The sequence below is a fragment of the Bombina bombina genome, chromosome 3, assembly GCF_027579735.1.
Source record: "Bombina bombina isolate aBomBom1 chromosome 3, aBomBom1.pri, whole genome shotgun sequence".
Taxonomy (NCBI): domain Eukaryota; kingdom Metazoa; phylum Chordata; class Amphibia; order Anura; family Bombinatoridae; genus Bombina; species Bombina bombina.
In genome coordinates, this window is record NC_069501.1 from 1,272,454,569 (window position 1) to 1,272,471,056 (window position 16,488).

A 16,488-nucleotide genomic window follows, 5' to 3' on the forward strand; every position below is an offset into this window, starting at 1 on the left:
AACAGTCTTCAATACATGGAAATTGTGTTTCCACTGCAGCCCCTGAATATTCGTGCCAATGCCAGAACATTCCAACAGACATTACTTTAAAGAATATTTGAACAGAATAGCTGTAGCCCCAGGGCACACAAGGGGCTGTAGCCCCAGGGCACACAAGGAGCTGTAACCCCAGGGCACACAAGGAGCTGTAGCCCCAGGGCACACAAGGAGCTGTAGCCCCAGGGCACACAAGGTGCTGTAACCCCAGGGCACACAAGGAGCTGTAACCCCAGGGCACACAAGGAGATGTAACCCCAGGGCACACAAGGCACTGTAACCCCAGGGCACACAAGGCGCTGTAGCCCCAGGGCACACAAGGAGCTGTAACCCCAGGGCACACAAGGAGCTGTAGCCCCAGGGCACACAAAGGAGCTGTAGCCCCAGGGCACACAAAGGAGCTGTAGCCCCAGGGCACACAAAGGAGCTGTAGCCCCAGGGCACACAAGGAGCTGTAGCCCCAGGGCACACAAGGAGCTGTAGCCCCAGGGCACACAAGGAGCTGTAGCCCCAGGGCACACAAGGAGCTGTAGCCCCAGGGCACACAAGGAGCTGTAGCCCCAGGGCACACAAGGAGCTGTAGCCCCAGGGCACACAAGGAGCTGTAGCCCCAGGGCACACAAGGAGCTGTAGCCCCAGGGCACACAAGGAGCTGTAGCCCCAGGGCACACAAGGAGCTGTAGCCCCAGGGCACACAAGGAGCTGTAGCCCCAGGGCACACAAGGCAGATGTGCAGTCGGTAGCTCTGTAGCCCCAGGACACACAAGGCGCTGTAGCCCCAGGGCACACAAGGCGCTGTAGCCCCAGGGCACACAAGGCGCTGTAGCCCCAGGGCACACAAGGCGCTGTAGCCCCAGGGCACACAAGGAGCTGCAATTCCCAAAAGAGCTCTGTAGTTACCTCACTCGCAAAATTAGGCCTCAAGCAGGTCTACTAACTTGATTATAAGTTGTACCCCACCGGCAGATAAGCAGTCAGCGATGTATAAGTTCTCTTCACCACCGGCAGATGTACAGTCAGTAGCGCTGTATAGGTTCCCTTCACCGCCGGCAGATGTGCAGTCAGTAGCGCTGTATAGGTTCCCTTCACTGCCGGCAGATGTGCAGTCAGTAGCGCTGTATAGGTCCCCTTCACTGCCGGCAGATGTGCAGTCAGTAGCGCTGTATAGGTCCCCTTCACTGCCGGCAGATGTGCAGTCAGTAGCGCTGTATAGGTCCCCTTCACCGCCGGCAGATGTGCAGTCAGTAGCGCTGTATAAGTTCCCTTCACCGCCGGCAGATGTGCAGTCAGTAGCGCTGTATAGGTCCCCTTCACTGCCGGCAGATGTGCAGTCAGTAGCGCTGTATAGGTCCCCTTCACTGCCGGCAGATGTGCAGTCAGTAGCGCTGTATAGGTTCCCTTCACCGCCGGCAGATGTGCAGTCTGTAGCGCTGTATAGGTTCCCTTCACCGCCGGCAGATGTGCAGTCAGTAGCGCTGTATAGGTTCCCTTCACCGCCGGCAGATGTGCAGTCAGTAATGCTGTATAAGTTCCCTTCACCGCCGGCAGATGTGCAGTCAGTAGCGCTGTATAGGTCCCCTTCACTGCCGGCAGATGTGCAGTCAGTAGCGCTGTATAGGTCCCCTTCACTGCCGGCAGATGTGCAGTCAGTAGCGCTGTATAGGTCCCCTTCACTGCCGGCAGATGTGCAGTCAGTAGCGCTGTATAGGTCCCCTTCACTGCCGGCAGATGTGCAGTCAGTAGCGCTGTATAGGTCCCCTTCACTGCCGGCAGATGTGCAGTCAGTAGCGCTGTATAGGTCCCCTTCACTGCCGGCAGATGTGCAGTCAGTAGCGCTGTATAGGTCCCCTTCACTGCCGGCAGATGTGCAGTCAGTAGCGCTGTATAGGTCCCCTTCACTGCCGGCAGATGTGCAGTCAGTAGCGCTGTATAGGTCCCCTTCACTGCCGGCAGATGTGCAGTCAGTAGCGCTGTATAGGTCCCCTTCACTGCCGGCAGATGTGCAGTCAGTAGCGCTGTATAGGTCCCCTTCACTGCCGGCAGATGTGCAGTCAGTAGCGCTGTATAGGTCCCCTTCACTGCCGGCAGATGTGCAGTCAGTAGCGCTGTATAGGTCCCCTTCACTGCCGGCAGATGTGCAGTCAGTAGCGCTGTATAGGTCCCCTTCACTGCCGGCAGATGTGCAGTCAGTAGCGCTGTATAGGTCCCCTTCACTGCCGGCAGATGTGCAGTCAGTAGCGCTGTATAGGTCCCCTTCACTGCCGGCAGATGTGCAGTCAGTAGCGCTGTATAGGTCCCCTTCACTGCCGGCAGATGTGCAGTCAGTAGCGCTGTATAGGTCCCCTTCACTGCCGGCAGATGTGCAGTCAGTAGCGCTGTATAGGTCCCCTTCACTGCCGGCAGATGTGCAGTCAGTAGCGCTGTATAGGTCCCCTTCACTGCCGGCAGATGTGCAGTCAGTAGCGCTGTATAGGTCCCCTTCACTGCCGGCAGATGTGCAGTCAGTAGCGCTGTATAGGTCCCCTTCACTGCCGGCAGATGTGCAGTCTGTAGCGCTGTATAGGTCCCCTTCACTGCCGGCAGATGTGCAGTCTGTAGCGCTGTATAGGTCCCCTTCACTGCCGGCAGATGTGCAGTCTGTAGCGCTGTATAGGTTCCCTTCACCGCCGGCAGATGTGCAGTCTGTAGCGCTGTATAGGTTCCCTTCACCGCCGGCAGATGTGCAGTCTGTAGCGCTGTATAGGTTCCCTTCACCGCCGGCAGATGTGCAGTCTGTAGCGCTGTATAGGTTCCCTTCACCGCCGGCAGATGTGCAGTCTGTAGCGCTGTATAGGTTCCCTTCACCGCCGGCAGATGTGCAGTCTGTAGCGCTGTATAGGTTCCCTTCACCGCCGGCAGATGTGCAGTCTGTAGCGCTGTATAGGTTCCCTTCACCGCCGGCAGATGTGCAGTCAGTAGCGCTGTATAGGTTCCCTTCACCCCTTAGCCTTTTGTTTAATGCAAAAACAAACTGTTGTCACATTTAAACCATACTGTTTTATATGAATGATAGAAAATGTTAGATTTCACTGTCCCTTTCAGAGCAGTGTGGTGAACTTGACCCCAACGGTTACTCACATTGCTTGCTGGGCACACGTGGATTTTGTCTGTCTGTGGCGCTTTTGCGTGTTTATTCCTGCGTATGTTTCTTTGCAGCCCCAGGTGTTAATTAGTAACTGTTTGCTGTTAAATACGCAGCTTGTTTTTGTTCTCACCTGGGTGCAACTAAGCCCTGGGGAATTAAATATTATCTGGCTCTATAAATAACCTGTTGCTTAATATTGTTATGGGTTAGACTTGATATTAATTACTTTGGATGCTGCTCACAATAAATATCACTTGGTAGAACGGAGATTGCTGCTCTACAACAAAGTTCCTTTTTTTTTTTTTTTAAGAACATTGGACTTAATGTTTTCCAAACGTAAAACACATGAACCTTACTGTTTTTGCTAATTATACGGAAAATAGTTAGTCCAAAACCTATGTGGTGTCTGGAATATCACCCAGGCTTTGGTTTTTACATTTTTCAGGGGAAGTTCAGCTCGGTCTGTGTCTCTGTTCTCTAATAAAGTTCATATTTATCCATTTTCATCCTTTTTCACTATGACGGTCTGGCTCAGTGCTTGGTAACGTCTCTACATTATATTTGCCATGGACTTAACCACTGGGAGCTGTAGCTGGGTGCAGTTATTCTTTATTATACCCAGGGACACCAAAAGTAACGCCAGTGATACTCGTATAAAACAGGTCTAAGCAATACATGGTAAAAGGTCTGAAAACATACTTCAGAAATGTATATTCCGCAAAGCTGTTTACAGATTTCATTTTTCTTGGGGTAAAAAAGTGTCTGTGAAATTGCTGGAGATTACTTATCTGTAAAATGTACTTTCATATCATTTAAGATGATGTTGTTAGGCTGTTTAACTGAAGTGTTCTCTTTATCGTTGGGTAATTTAAGAAAACATGTCGGGTTTTTCTGTCTCTCAATCTCAAGCACTGTGTCAGGGACTAATCTGGGGATGTTGCAGGGATTTAGGGCATAAAATACTTTATATTCAGTATAGTAATTGCACCATGTGCTTTTATTGATATATACGCAGTGTTCTTTACATAAAATTGTGCCAGGCAGGTGGTGTTAAGAAGTACCCGGTTGAAATTATGAAGTAGCTATCATATTATATAATTTTTGGTTATCCAAAGCACAAATTAATTACATAATTAAACATAAATGTATTTAATGATAATTTGTGCAATCAAAATTGAATTTTTCAATATTGGCTTAATATTGGCTAAAATTTTAGCCGTGTGGTCAATAAAATTAGTCGGGTGGTGCACCCACTAAAAAGGTCCTGAGGAAAACCCTGCTCATTATATCATTGGTGTAATACTTTGTGTGCGATTTGGTTTGAGGTGTAGAATTTTACAAAGCAGAAGATGTTGGAGACCCTATTGGTGAGCCCATGTGTGTTTATAGCTAGATGTTGTTATATGTTATCTGTTGGTGACATTAGGTAACTTGGGCCTGTTCTTTCCACAGTGACCCGCCACAATCATCTCAAAGACTTCATGCTGGTTGTATCAATCGTCATCGGGGTGGGAGGCTGCTGGTTTGCCTACATCCAAAACCGCTACTCAAAGGAACATATGAAGAAAATGATGAAAGACCTGGAGGGGTTGCACCATGCTGAGCAGTCTCTCCATGACTTACAAGAAAGGTAAGTGACCTGCTTTATGTGCCCTCACCTAGTGCAGATTACACACTGTCTGCCCATCCGAACTCTGGCACACGGTGTATGTATACGTGCCCTCCCCTAGTGCAGATTACACGCTGTCTGCCCATCCAAACTCTGGCACATGGTGTATGTATACATGCCCTCCCCTAGTGCAGATTACACGCTGTCTGCCCATCCAAACTCTGGCACATGGTGTATGTATACATGCCCTCCCCTAGTGCAGATTACACACTGTCTGCCCATCTAAGCTCTGGCACACGGTGTATGTATACGTGCCCTCCCCTAGTGCAGATTACACGCTGTCTGCCCATCCAAACTCTGGCACATGGTGTATGTATACATGCCCTCCCCTAGTGCAGATTACACACTGTCTGCCCATCCAAACTCTGGCACACGGTGTATGTATACGTGCCCTCCCCTAGTGCAGATTACACACTGTCTGCCCATCCGAGCTCTGGCACACAGTGTATGTATACGTGCCCTCCCCTAGTGCAGATTACACAATGTCTGCCCATCCGAACTCTGGCACACGGTGTATGTATACGTGCCCTCCACTAGTGCAGATTACACACTGTCTGCCCATCCGAGCTCTGGCACACGGTGTATGTATACGTGCCCTCCCCTAGTGCAGATTACACACTGTCTGCCCATCTGAGCTCTGGCACACAGTGTATGTATAAGTGCGCTCCCCTAGTGCAGATTACACACTGGCCATCCGAGCTCTGGCACACGGTGTATGTATACGTGCCCTCCCCTAGTGCAGATTACACGCTGTCTGCCCATCTTAGCTCTGGCACATGGTGTATGTATACGTGCCCTCCCCTAGTGCAGATTACACGCTGTCTGCCCATCCGAGCTCTGGCACACGGTGTATGTATACGTGCCCTCCCCTAGTGCAGATTACACACTGTCTGCCCATCTGAGCTCTGGCACACAGTGTATGTATAAGTGCGCTCCCCTAGTGCAGATTACACACTGGCCATCCGAGCTCTGGCACACGGTGTATGTATACGTGCCCTCCCCTAGTGCAGATTACACGCTGTCTGCCCATCCGAGCTCTGGCACACAGTGTTTGTATCAACATTGGGGCAAACCAGAATGACTAAATACGGCAGCTCCTAAGCATGGATGGAGATTACTTCAAATGGGGCTGTTTAGAGTTGAAATAGAATTCTGTGGAGAATTTATGCGTCAATAGAGTAATTTATTTTTAACCAGTTAGTGACCAGAGCACTTTTCCATTTGTTGACCGTTTGGGACCAAGGCTATTTTTACATTTCTGCGGTGTTTGTGTTTAGCTGTAATTTTCCTCTTACTCATTTACTGTACCCACAGATATTATATACCGTTTATATACTCATATACTGTACTCACACATATCATATACCGTTTATATACTCATTACTGTACCCACACATATTATATACCGTTTTTATCGCCATTAAATGGACTTTCTAAAGATACCATTATTGTCATCATATCTTATAATTTACTATTAAAAAAAATTATAAAATATGAGGAAAAAATGGAAAAAAAAACATTTTTTTCAAAATTTGACCCCCAAAATCTGTTGCACATCTACAACCACCAAAAAACACCCATGCTAAATAGTTTCTAAATTTTGTCCTGAGTTTAGAAATACCCAATGTTTACATGTTCTTTGCTTTTTTGCAAGTTATAGGGCCATAAATACAAGTAGCACTTTGCTATTTCCAAACCATTTTTTTCAAAATTAGCGCTAGTTACATTGGGACACTGATATCTGTCAGGAATCCCTGAATATCCTTTAACGTGTATATATTTTTAGAAGACATCCCAAAGTATTGATCTAGACCCATTTTGGCATATTTCATGCCACCATTTCACCACCAAATGCGATCAAATAAAAAAAATGTTCACTTTTTCACAAATTTTTTCACAAACTTTAGGTTTCTCACTGAAATTATTTACAAACAACTTGTGCAATTATTGCACAAATGGTTTTAAATGCTTCTCTGGGATCCCCTTTGTTCAGAAATAGCAGACTTATATGGCTTTTACGTTGCTTTTTGGTAAATAGAAGGCCGCTAAATGCCACTGCGCAGCACACATGTATTATGCGCAGCAGTGAAGGGGTTAATTAGGGAGCATGTAGGGAGCTTGTAGGGTTAATTTTAGCTTTAGTGTAGTTTAGTAAACAACCCCAAGTATTGATCTAGGCCCATTTTGGTATATTTCATGCCACCATTTCACCGCCAAATGCGATCAAATTAAAAAAAACTTTCAATATTATACAATTTTAGGTTTCTCACTGAAATTATTTACAAACAGCTTGTGCAATTATGGCACAAATTGTTGTAAATGCTTCTCTGGGATCCCCTTTGTTCAGAAATAGCAGACATATATGGCTTTGGCGTTGCTTTTTGGTAGTTAGAAGGTCGCTAAATGCCGCTGCGCATCACACGTATATTATGTCTAGCAGTGAAGGAGTTAATTAGGTAGCTTGTAGGGAGCTTGCAGGGTTAATTTTAGCTTTAGTGTAGAGATCAGCCTCCCACCTGACACATCCCACCCCCTGATCCCTCCCAAACAGCTCCCTTCCCTCCCCCACCCCACAATTGTCCCCGCCATCTTACGTACTGGCACAAAGTCTGCCAGTACTAAAATAATTTTTTGGGGGGGTTTTAGGTTTTTTTTAAAAAAAAAATAATTCTTCTGCTGTGTAGGACCCCCCTTAGCCCCCAGCCTCCCTGATCCCCCCCCCCCAAACAGCTCTTTAACCCCCCCCCCTCCTGCCTTTATTGTGCACCATATTGGGTACTGGCAGCTGTCTGCCAGTACCCAGTTTGAAAAATAATAATGTATTTTTTTTTATTTTTTTTTATTAAATATATTCTTTATTTCTGTAGTGTAGCTGCCCCTCCCCTCAACATCCAACACCCCACCCTCTCCCAGATGCCTTGATTTTAAAATCCCACCCTCCCCAGTCCTCTCTCCCACCCTCCAGATCTACACCATATTGATGCTGTTTTCATAGATCTCTCGTGCACGCGCGCGCCCGTGCACGCCTCTCGTGCACGCGTGTGCACGGCTCTCGTTCACGCGCCCCTGCACGGGCACGCACCCGCACAAGATCCCTCCCCCCTCCACCAACTGCCCACCCGCCTCCCTGGATGAGCTCCCACCCACCAACGAAAACGGCCATCGATAGCCGATGCAGAGAGGGCCACAGAGTGGCTCTCTCTGCATCGGATGGCTAAAAACAGTTATTGCAGGATGCCTCAATATTGAGGCATCACTGCAATAACATGAAAGCAGCTGGAAGCTATCAGGATCGCTTCCACTGCTTTCAAAGACCAACGACGTATGGGGTACGTCCTTGGTCATTAACTGCATTTTTTTGCAGGACGTAGCCCATACGTCGTTGGTCATTAAGGGGTTAAACCTTTTTTTGCCATGTGTTTAATCATTGCAACATTTTAGTTAGTCGCACGCTCAGGTGGAATACATGACTGATACAGAGCAGGACACTGATTTGTGCATATGTAGGTAAGCTACTTCTGATAGGCTAACTGGCTTTCTCATGAACAGCAATGTATTTTGCGGGGAGCATGATTTTATCTAGGAATTAAACCCTGTATCAGGCCTTGTACACTTGTCTGTCATATTGATACTCATTGCTGGAGTTTGAGGGTTGATGATAAAATCTAGAGCTCAGGGTGAGATGGCTGCAGTTTGTAGATGTTTCCTCGTGTCTACGTTTAGTTCTGTTCACTCTCTGTCTAGCTCCCACTTCCCAGCGTTGCACAAGCCTTGGGCTCACTACCTGCTTCATGTTTTTGTCTCTCTGCCCTGTCCGGCTTGTGACCTGTACGGACATGGTTCTCTTTTTATGGCTGCTCTTTTGCTCATTGCTTTTGTTACTCCAGGTGGGAAGTTGGCATCTTTAGTGCTGAGGTTTCCTTGCTGCGCACAGAGCATGTGGCTTCCAGTAGTGGCTTGTACTCATGCTAAAAGCACGCAGACCACACTCGCTGCTTTATGAAATCTTATATCCCCTTTAAATATAGACGCTGTTATTCTTGGCTAAGATCAGTATAAAGCTTTTTGTGAAATATAAATGTCATTTTCCTTGCTAAGCAGAAACCAATTGGAAGTTTAATTCATGAATATTGTTTGGCAGAATTGGATGTGGGCTGCAATTCCAGATGTGTTTTCTGCCCTAATTGCACAGCAGCAGTATAATAGGGTAACCCTTTGTGTGCCAGCCCATGTGCTCAGAATCGGTCGCTATGTGTTACCTGTTAAAGAGCGTGATTAGAATGTTCCCAGGGCGAGGCGCTTACCCACGCAGGAAGTCATCCCACTCTAGTCTCAATACAACATGGCCTTTAGATGAAAGCGCCACGTCACTCACATGGTAATTGGTGGTACAACCATTTATTTGTTGTACAATGTCCTAGAGGCAAATCACAGGGTTAATACACTAATGTTCTATGTAAATTACTTTTTATTATTATAACGTTAACTCCTTAGATTCCAGATAGGGTGTCTATATATTCTTTAGTATGTGTTGCAGCTTTTTGTGACAACCCGCAAGTTACGTGTAAAGTAAATGGACAGTAAAGTTAATATTAAACTTATATGGATTGGATAGAGCATGGCATTTTAAACAACTTCTTAATTGACTTATACTGTCAATTTTGCTTAGTTCTGTTGGTGTCCTTAGGTAAAGTGTAATCCTAGGTGAGCTCAGAAGCGTGCACGTGTCTCTAGCCATCTGGCAGCCGTGTTTACAGCAATGTTACATGTGTTAAACATGCATACATGCTCCCGAGGTGCTATCAGCCAGCCTAGGTTTACTCTTCAACAAAGGATAATAAAAGAATAAAGCAAATTTGATAATAGAAGTAAAGTGTTTAAAATTGCTGCTCTGTCTGAATTATGAACACCTTATTTTGACTTTACTGTTTCTTTAAAGGGACATAATTTTCAAAATGAATTCTTTCATACAGGTGGTGAGAGTCCATGATCAATTGCTCCCGGGAATTACTCTTCTCTACCACTAGGAGGAGGCAATGATTCCAAAACCCAAAGAGCTCTATAAAAAAAAATCTCCCACATACCTCAGTCTTTACTTTGCCTCTGCTGGAGGTGGTTGTAGAATGAAGATGTGCATTTGATACTTCAGAGAAAGGGGTTTTCAGTCTATGTTGAAGCCCGGTTTCCCTTCAGAATGTAGTGCTTGTCAGAGGGATGTATGTGGTGTATGGTTTGTGATTCTATAGTTTCACCTCATGGGAATTTATTCCTAAACCTTCCTTAATTGGTTGCTGGGACTTGTCTTTTGCCTCCCTTTATGGATCTACAACATACTCCTATTCCGTAAGCCTCTGCTGATATGTTTCAGAACTGGTTTGGCTGTCTACTGCTATTTACAAGTTTTATCAGCAAATAAGCAAAGTATGAAGCTATGTTAGCACTTCCCTTCAGATGCTCGCTGCCAGCCCCTGTTCTCTGACCGTATCTAAAAACAAGAAATATCTAATGTGGCAGCGCTGTGTCACCTCAGGGGATGCAAGCTGCTCTTTCTTTTTAAAGACCTCGGGGCATTGCGGTGGCGCCTTATCTGGATGATATTGTAATCCAGGCGCCATCTTGTCAACAAGCAAAGTCCCATACCGACATTGTACTATCCTTATGGACGAAAAAAAATTAAGGCAGGCACTCTTTGGTTAGGTGGAATAAAGTTAAAAACATACCTTTATTGAACATGAAAATAACATCAGTGCAACCCAAACAGAGGGCAGACATAGGCTGTGACAGTCTGACGCGTTTCGCGCCCCCTAGTGGCGCTTCCTCATAGACTGATGTTAGTACAAGGGCGAGTGATTTATACCCTAGGCAATCATCACTTAACCACTTCAGTACCACAACTAATTATAAAACCACAGTGCAAGTGATATCTAATAACAACAATACTTATTAAAATAAGGATCCAGGAAAAAGGTATCTAAACGTATTAAAGCTTATCCGAGTATGCCAAAAATACATATGGAAAAAATGTATATGTGCTTAACCAGACACTAAGCAATGAATAAATAATTAATTACATGTTACAAAGACATAATTACATATTACATAGACACCAATATAATATACTAACCTTAAGAAGAGATAACTCTGGTGTATAATTTTACTATAGGCTTGTTAATATTAAATCTATTAAGTGTCTAGAAATAAGACAACCAAACGGTGCCTTAAATATTTCAAAAAGTTATAGCGCTGCGGAATCTGTTGGCGCTCTACAAATAACCAATAATAAATAAATAAAGTAAAAAAACAGAAAAAGGTATATGAAAATATATGTGTAAAATTCATGTACAACCTAATAGATGTAAAACATGGGAATAATCTCAATGGTAGTATGAGACCCTATGTAGTGTGTGAAATGGCATGGACAAGGAGTTTACATTGGAATTAGGTGATGCATAAGAGCCCCATAGTAGCTATATTTTATGGGATGAATATGTTTAATGAGATGAATAGATTTTAGTCATCAGTGAAATAACTTATGTCAAACTCCCTGTTCATGCCTGATGGTGACCTTGTTTTTAATTTTAAAATCCAAAAAAGTTCCTTCCTGTCTAGGATTTTGCTTTTGTTACCACCTCTTGCAGAGGTATTGGCTAGATCCATCACCTGAACTGAGAAGTTAGCCTTGTTGGTGAAGTGTATACCATTAAAGTGGTTTGCTACTGTTGACTCTTTTACATAATTCTTGATGTCTCTAGCATGTTCCCCTACTCTCTTCCTGAGCTCCCTAGAGGTTTGGCCGGTATATTGGCATTTACACAAATTGCAGGTGAGTAAATATACCACCCATTGGGTACCACAATTGGCATAAAATGAAATGTCAAAAGTTTGGTTTGTGACACTAGATGTGAAACTATTACCTTTCAATACCATAGCGCATGTATTGCAATTTTTGCTGCCCCATCTGAAATTGCCTGTATGTTTTAGCCACATAATATCTTGGGAGGGGGCATGTCTATGTACCATGCTAGGAGATAATGATTGTGCCAATGTTCTAGGTCTTTTTGGGACAAATTTACATTTTTTAACTAGTGGTCTTAGAGTCTCATCCCAAGATAGCAAATGTAAGTGTTTTTTAAGGATTTTTACAATTTGGTCATATTGGGCCGTATATTCTGTAGTGAAAACTACTGAATCATTAAAATTATCATTGCTTTGTTGCCTAGCATGTCGGTTAGCAGAATTTACATCCGAATGTTTAACCAATTCACGACATTTGGATAGGGCATTTTTATTGTAACCTCTGTTGACTAATCTGTTTTCCAATTCGCTAGCCTGTTCATCATAAATTTTATCTGATTTAGTGTTCCTACGTAATCTGATAAACTGCCCCTTTGGAATGGCCTGAATGAGGTGTTTAGGATGTTGAGATTTGGCGTGCAAAATGGTGTTGCCAGATGTAGGTTTTCTATATGTTTTTGTACTGATGTTGTGGTTACTCCCTTGTAGTGTTAAATCCAAAAAGTCTATTTGTGTACTATTGAAAGTTCCTGTAAATTTAAGTCCCATGTTGTTATCGTTTAAATAGCTTATGAAATTATGGAATGAGGAATAGGTTTTTTTACTATGAAGATTAAATCATCTATGTATCGTGAATAAAAGATGATATCCTCATACCATGGGTTAGATGGATCATATATGTACATAAGTTCCCATCTGGCAACAAACAAGTTGGCAAACGATGGGGCAAATTTCGCCCCCATCGCTGTGCCGCATGTTTGTTGAAAATATTTTTGATCGAACATGAAAAAGTTATGTGATAATAGGTACCTCAAAATATCACCTACATAATGTATTTTGTCATCATATAATTGCATATCTTTGGCCAAAAATGATTCGACAATTAAAACCCCTAAAAGCTGGGGTATGCAGGTGTATAAGGATGAGATATCAACTACCATCCATGTGTAGTGTTCTTGCCACTCAATGTTGTCTAATTTTGGAAGAAGATGTGATCTATCCTCCATGTAACTCAACTGCCCCCTGGCAATGGGTTGAAGAATGGCATCTATCCACGCTCCCATTGGTTCAAAAAGGGAGCCTATGCCAGAGACGATTGGTCTACCTGGAGGATGCTCAACATCTTTGTGTACCTTAGGTACATGGTAAAAGATAGGTGTGATGGGGTTTTCTGGGATAATTATGTCAAGATCACCAGTTGAAAAAATACCTAAAGCAATACCTTCATTGACCAGCTGTGTTAATTCTCTTTTGAAAATATGTGTGGGGTTAAATGGTCATTTACAATAAATATTTACATCTTCAAGCTGTCTAAAGGCCACCTCAAAGTAGAAGCTTTTGTCCATGACAACAATGCTGCCGCCCTTGTCTGCGTACTTAATGACAATATCATGATTGTTCTTTAATGACTTTATAGCCATACGTTCCTTTTAGGTCAGATTAGGGGCGGCAGCATTGTTGCCAATTTCAGCTTCCAAAGACATGATGCAAACTCCTTGTCCATGCCATTTCAAACCCTACATAGAGTCTCATACTACCACTGAGATTATTCCCATGTTTTACATCTATTAGGTTGTACATGAATTTTACACATATATTTTCATATACCTTTTTCTGGTTTTTTTACTTTTTGAAATATTTAAGGCACCGTTTGGTTGTCTTATTTCTAGACACTTAATAGCTTTAATATTAACAAGCCTATAGTAAAATTATACACCAGAGTTATATCTCTTCTTAAGGTTAGTATATTATATTGGTGTCTATGTACTATGTAATTATGTCTTTGTACCATGTAATTATTTATTCATTGCTTAGTGTCTGGTTAAGCACATATACATTTTTTCCATATGTATTTTTGGCATACTCGGATAAGCTTTAATACGTTTAGATACCTCTTTCCTGGATCCTTATTTTATTAAGTATTGTTGTTTTTAGATATCACTTGCACTGTGGTTTTATAATTAGTTGTGGTACTGAAGTGGTTAAGTGATGATTACCTAGGGTATAAATCACTCGCCCTTGTACTAACACATCAGTCTATGAGGAAGCACCACTAGGGGGCGCGGAATGCGTCAGACTGTCACAGCCTATGTCTGCCCTCTGTTTGGATTGCACTGATGTTATTTTCATGTTCAATAAAGGTATGTTTTTAACTTTATTCCACCTAACCAAAGAGTGTCTGCCTTCATTTTTTTCGTCCACATGCATTTTAGCCTGATCAGCTACATAGCTACGGCACTCCAAGTATCCCTGTATCACAGCCCTTTACATATTTTTTGGTGTGCACGGACCGATGGTGTTAGCCGTGTTCCGGATACCCCTTTCTTCTGATTGTACTATCCTTCCTGAGATCTCACGGGTGGAAGGTAAATCTGGAAAAGAGTTCCTTAATCCCGAAGACAAGGGTGTCTTTCTTGGGAACTCTAATCGATTCTATATATGAGGATTTTTCTGACAGAGGTCAGGAAATCAGATTCTAGATACCTGTCGAGCCCTTCAGTCCAATCCTCGGCCGTCAGTGGCCCAGTGCATGGAAGTAATCGGACTGATGGTGGCAGCAATGGACATCATCCCGTTTGCTCAGTTTCACCTCAGACCTCTGCAATTAAACATGCTCAGGCTGTGGAATGGAGATTATGCGGACTTGTCTCCTCGAATAATCCTGGAACAGGAGACAAGGTACTCACTTCAATGGTGGTTGTCTCTAGATCATCTATCCCAGGGAACATGCTTTCACAGACCATCCTGGGTGATTGTGACAACAGATTACAGCCTTCTAGGGTGGGGAGCTGTCTAGGGTTCCCTTAAGTCTCAGGGAGTGTGGACTCAGGTGGAGTCTGTTCTTCATATAAACATCCTGGAACTGAGAGCGATCTTTAATGCAAGAGCTCTTCTGGCCTGGCCTCAGTTGGCTTCGGCCCAGTTCATCAGATTCCAGACGGACAATATAACGACAGTGGCTTACATCAATCATCAGGGAGGAACGAGGAGTTCCTTAGCGATGACCGAGGTAGCCAAGATAATCCGGTTGGCGGAGGCCCATTCTTGCCATCTGTCAGCGATCCACATCCTAGGGGTGGACAACTGGGAGGCAGATTTTCTGAGCAGGCAGACCCTTCATCCGGGAAAGTGGGAACTCCATCCGGAGGTATTCTCCAACCTGGTTCTCAAATGGGGTCGGCCGGAGTTAGCTCTCATGGCATCTCGTCAGAATGCCAAGCTCCCGAGATACGGGTCAAGGTCCAGGGATCCTCAGGCGGAGCTGATAGATGCTCTAGCATTTCCTTGGTCCTTCATCCTAGCATATCTTTTTCCTCCGTTTGCTCTTCTTCCTCGGGTCAATGCTCGAATCAAACAGGAGAAGGCATCAGTGATCCTCATTGCTCCGGCATGGCCTTGCAAGATTTGTTATGCCGACCTGGTGGACATGCCATCCCTGCCACCTTGGAGACTCCCATTAAGGACGAATCTTCTCATTCAAGGTCCCTTCCTTCATCTAAATTTAATTTCTCTGAAGCTGACTGCTTGGAACGCTTAATTTTATCCAAGCAGGGTTTTTCTGACTCGGTCATAGACACCTTTATTCAGGCTTGTAAGCCTGTAACTAGAAAGATTTATTATAAGATATGGCGTAAATATCTTTATTGGTGTGAATCCAAGGGCTACTCATGGAGTAGAGTTAGGATTCCCAGAATTTTGTCTTTTCTCCAAGACGGATTGGAGAAGGGTTTATCGGCAAGTTCCCTAAAGAGTCAGATCTCTGCCTTATCTATTTTGTTACACAAACGTCTGGCTGATGTTCCAGATGTTCATTCCTTTTGTCAGGCCCTGGTTAGGATCAGGCCTGTGTTCAAACCAATTATTCCTCCATGGAGTCTGAATTTAGTTCTTAAAGTTCTTCAAGGGGCTCTGTTTGAGCCTATGCATTCCTTGGATATTAAGTTGTTATCTTGGAAAGTTTTATTTCTTGTTGCTATTTCTTCAGCTCGATGAGTGTCTGAACTTTCGGCGTTGCAATACAATTCGCCTTATCTTATTTTTCATTCGGATAAAGTAGTTTTACGTACTAAACTGGGTTTCTTCCTAAGGTTGTTTGACAGGAACATTAATCAGGAGATTGTTGTTCCTTCCTTGTGTCCTAATCCTCATTCTCAGAAGGAACGACTTCTACATAATTTGGATGTAGTCCGTGCTTTGAAGTTTTACTTACAAGGGATTAAAGACTTTCGTCAGTCTTCTTCTCTGTTTGTAGTTTTTTCTGGAAATGTAGGGGTTAGAAAGCTACGGCTACCTCTTTCTTTTTGGTTAAGGAGTATCATCCGATTTGCATATGAGACTGCTGGACAGCAGCCTCCTGAAAGAATTTCGGCAAAGTTGATGTGGCTATTTCTACTCTTGCCAAACGTACTACTATCCCTATGGAAGATAGTACTTCCTTTAAGGACCCTTTAGATAGGAAACTTGAATCTTATCTAAGGAAAGCTTATTTATATTCTGGATATCTTCTCAGGCCTTCCATTTCTATGGCAGATGTTGCAGCTGCATCAACTTTCTGGTTGGAAAGCTTAGCGAAACAAATCCTGATTTGTCTAGCATTGTTCGCTTGCTTCAGCATGCTAATCATTTTATCTGTGATGCTATTTTT

The 16,488-nt window shown here is 44.0% G+C and overlaps 1 protein-coding gene across 4 annotated transcripts in view; it reads left to right on the forward strand.

Moving 5' to 3' along the window:
- The window catches only part of STIM1 (stromal interaction molecule 1), a 601,163-nt gene that overhangs the window by 340,801 nt on the left and 243,874 nt on the right, over positions 1-16,488 (forward strand). For all 4 annotated transcript variants that reach the window (XM_053708828.1, XM_053708825.1, XM_053708827.1 and 1 more), the window contains exon 7: positions 4,613-4,790. In XM_053708828.1, coding sequence (XP_053564803.1) covers positions 4,613-4,790 — 178 coding nt within the window. The remainder of the gene's footprint in view (positions 1-4,612; positions 4,791-16,488) is intronic.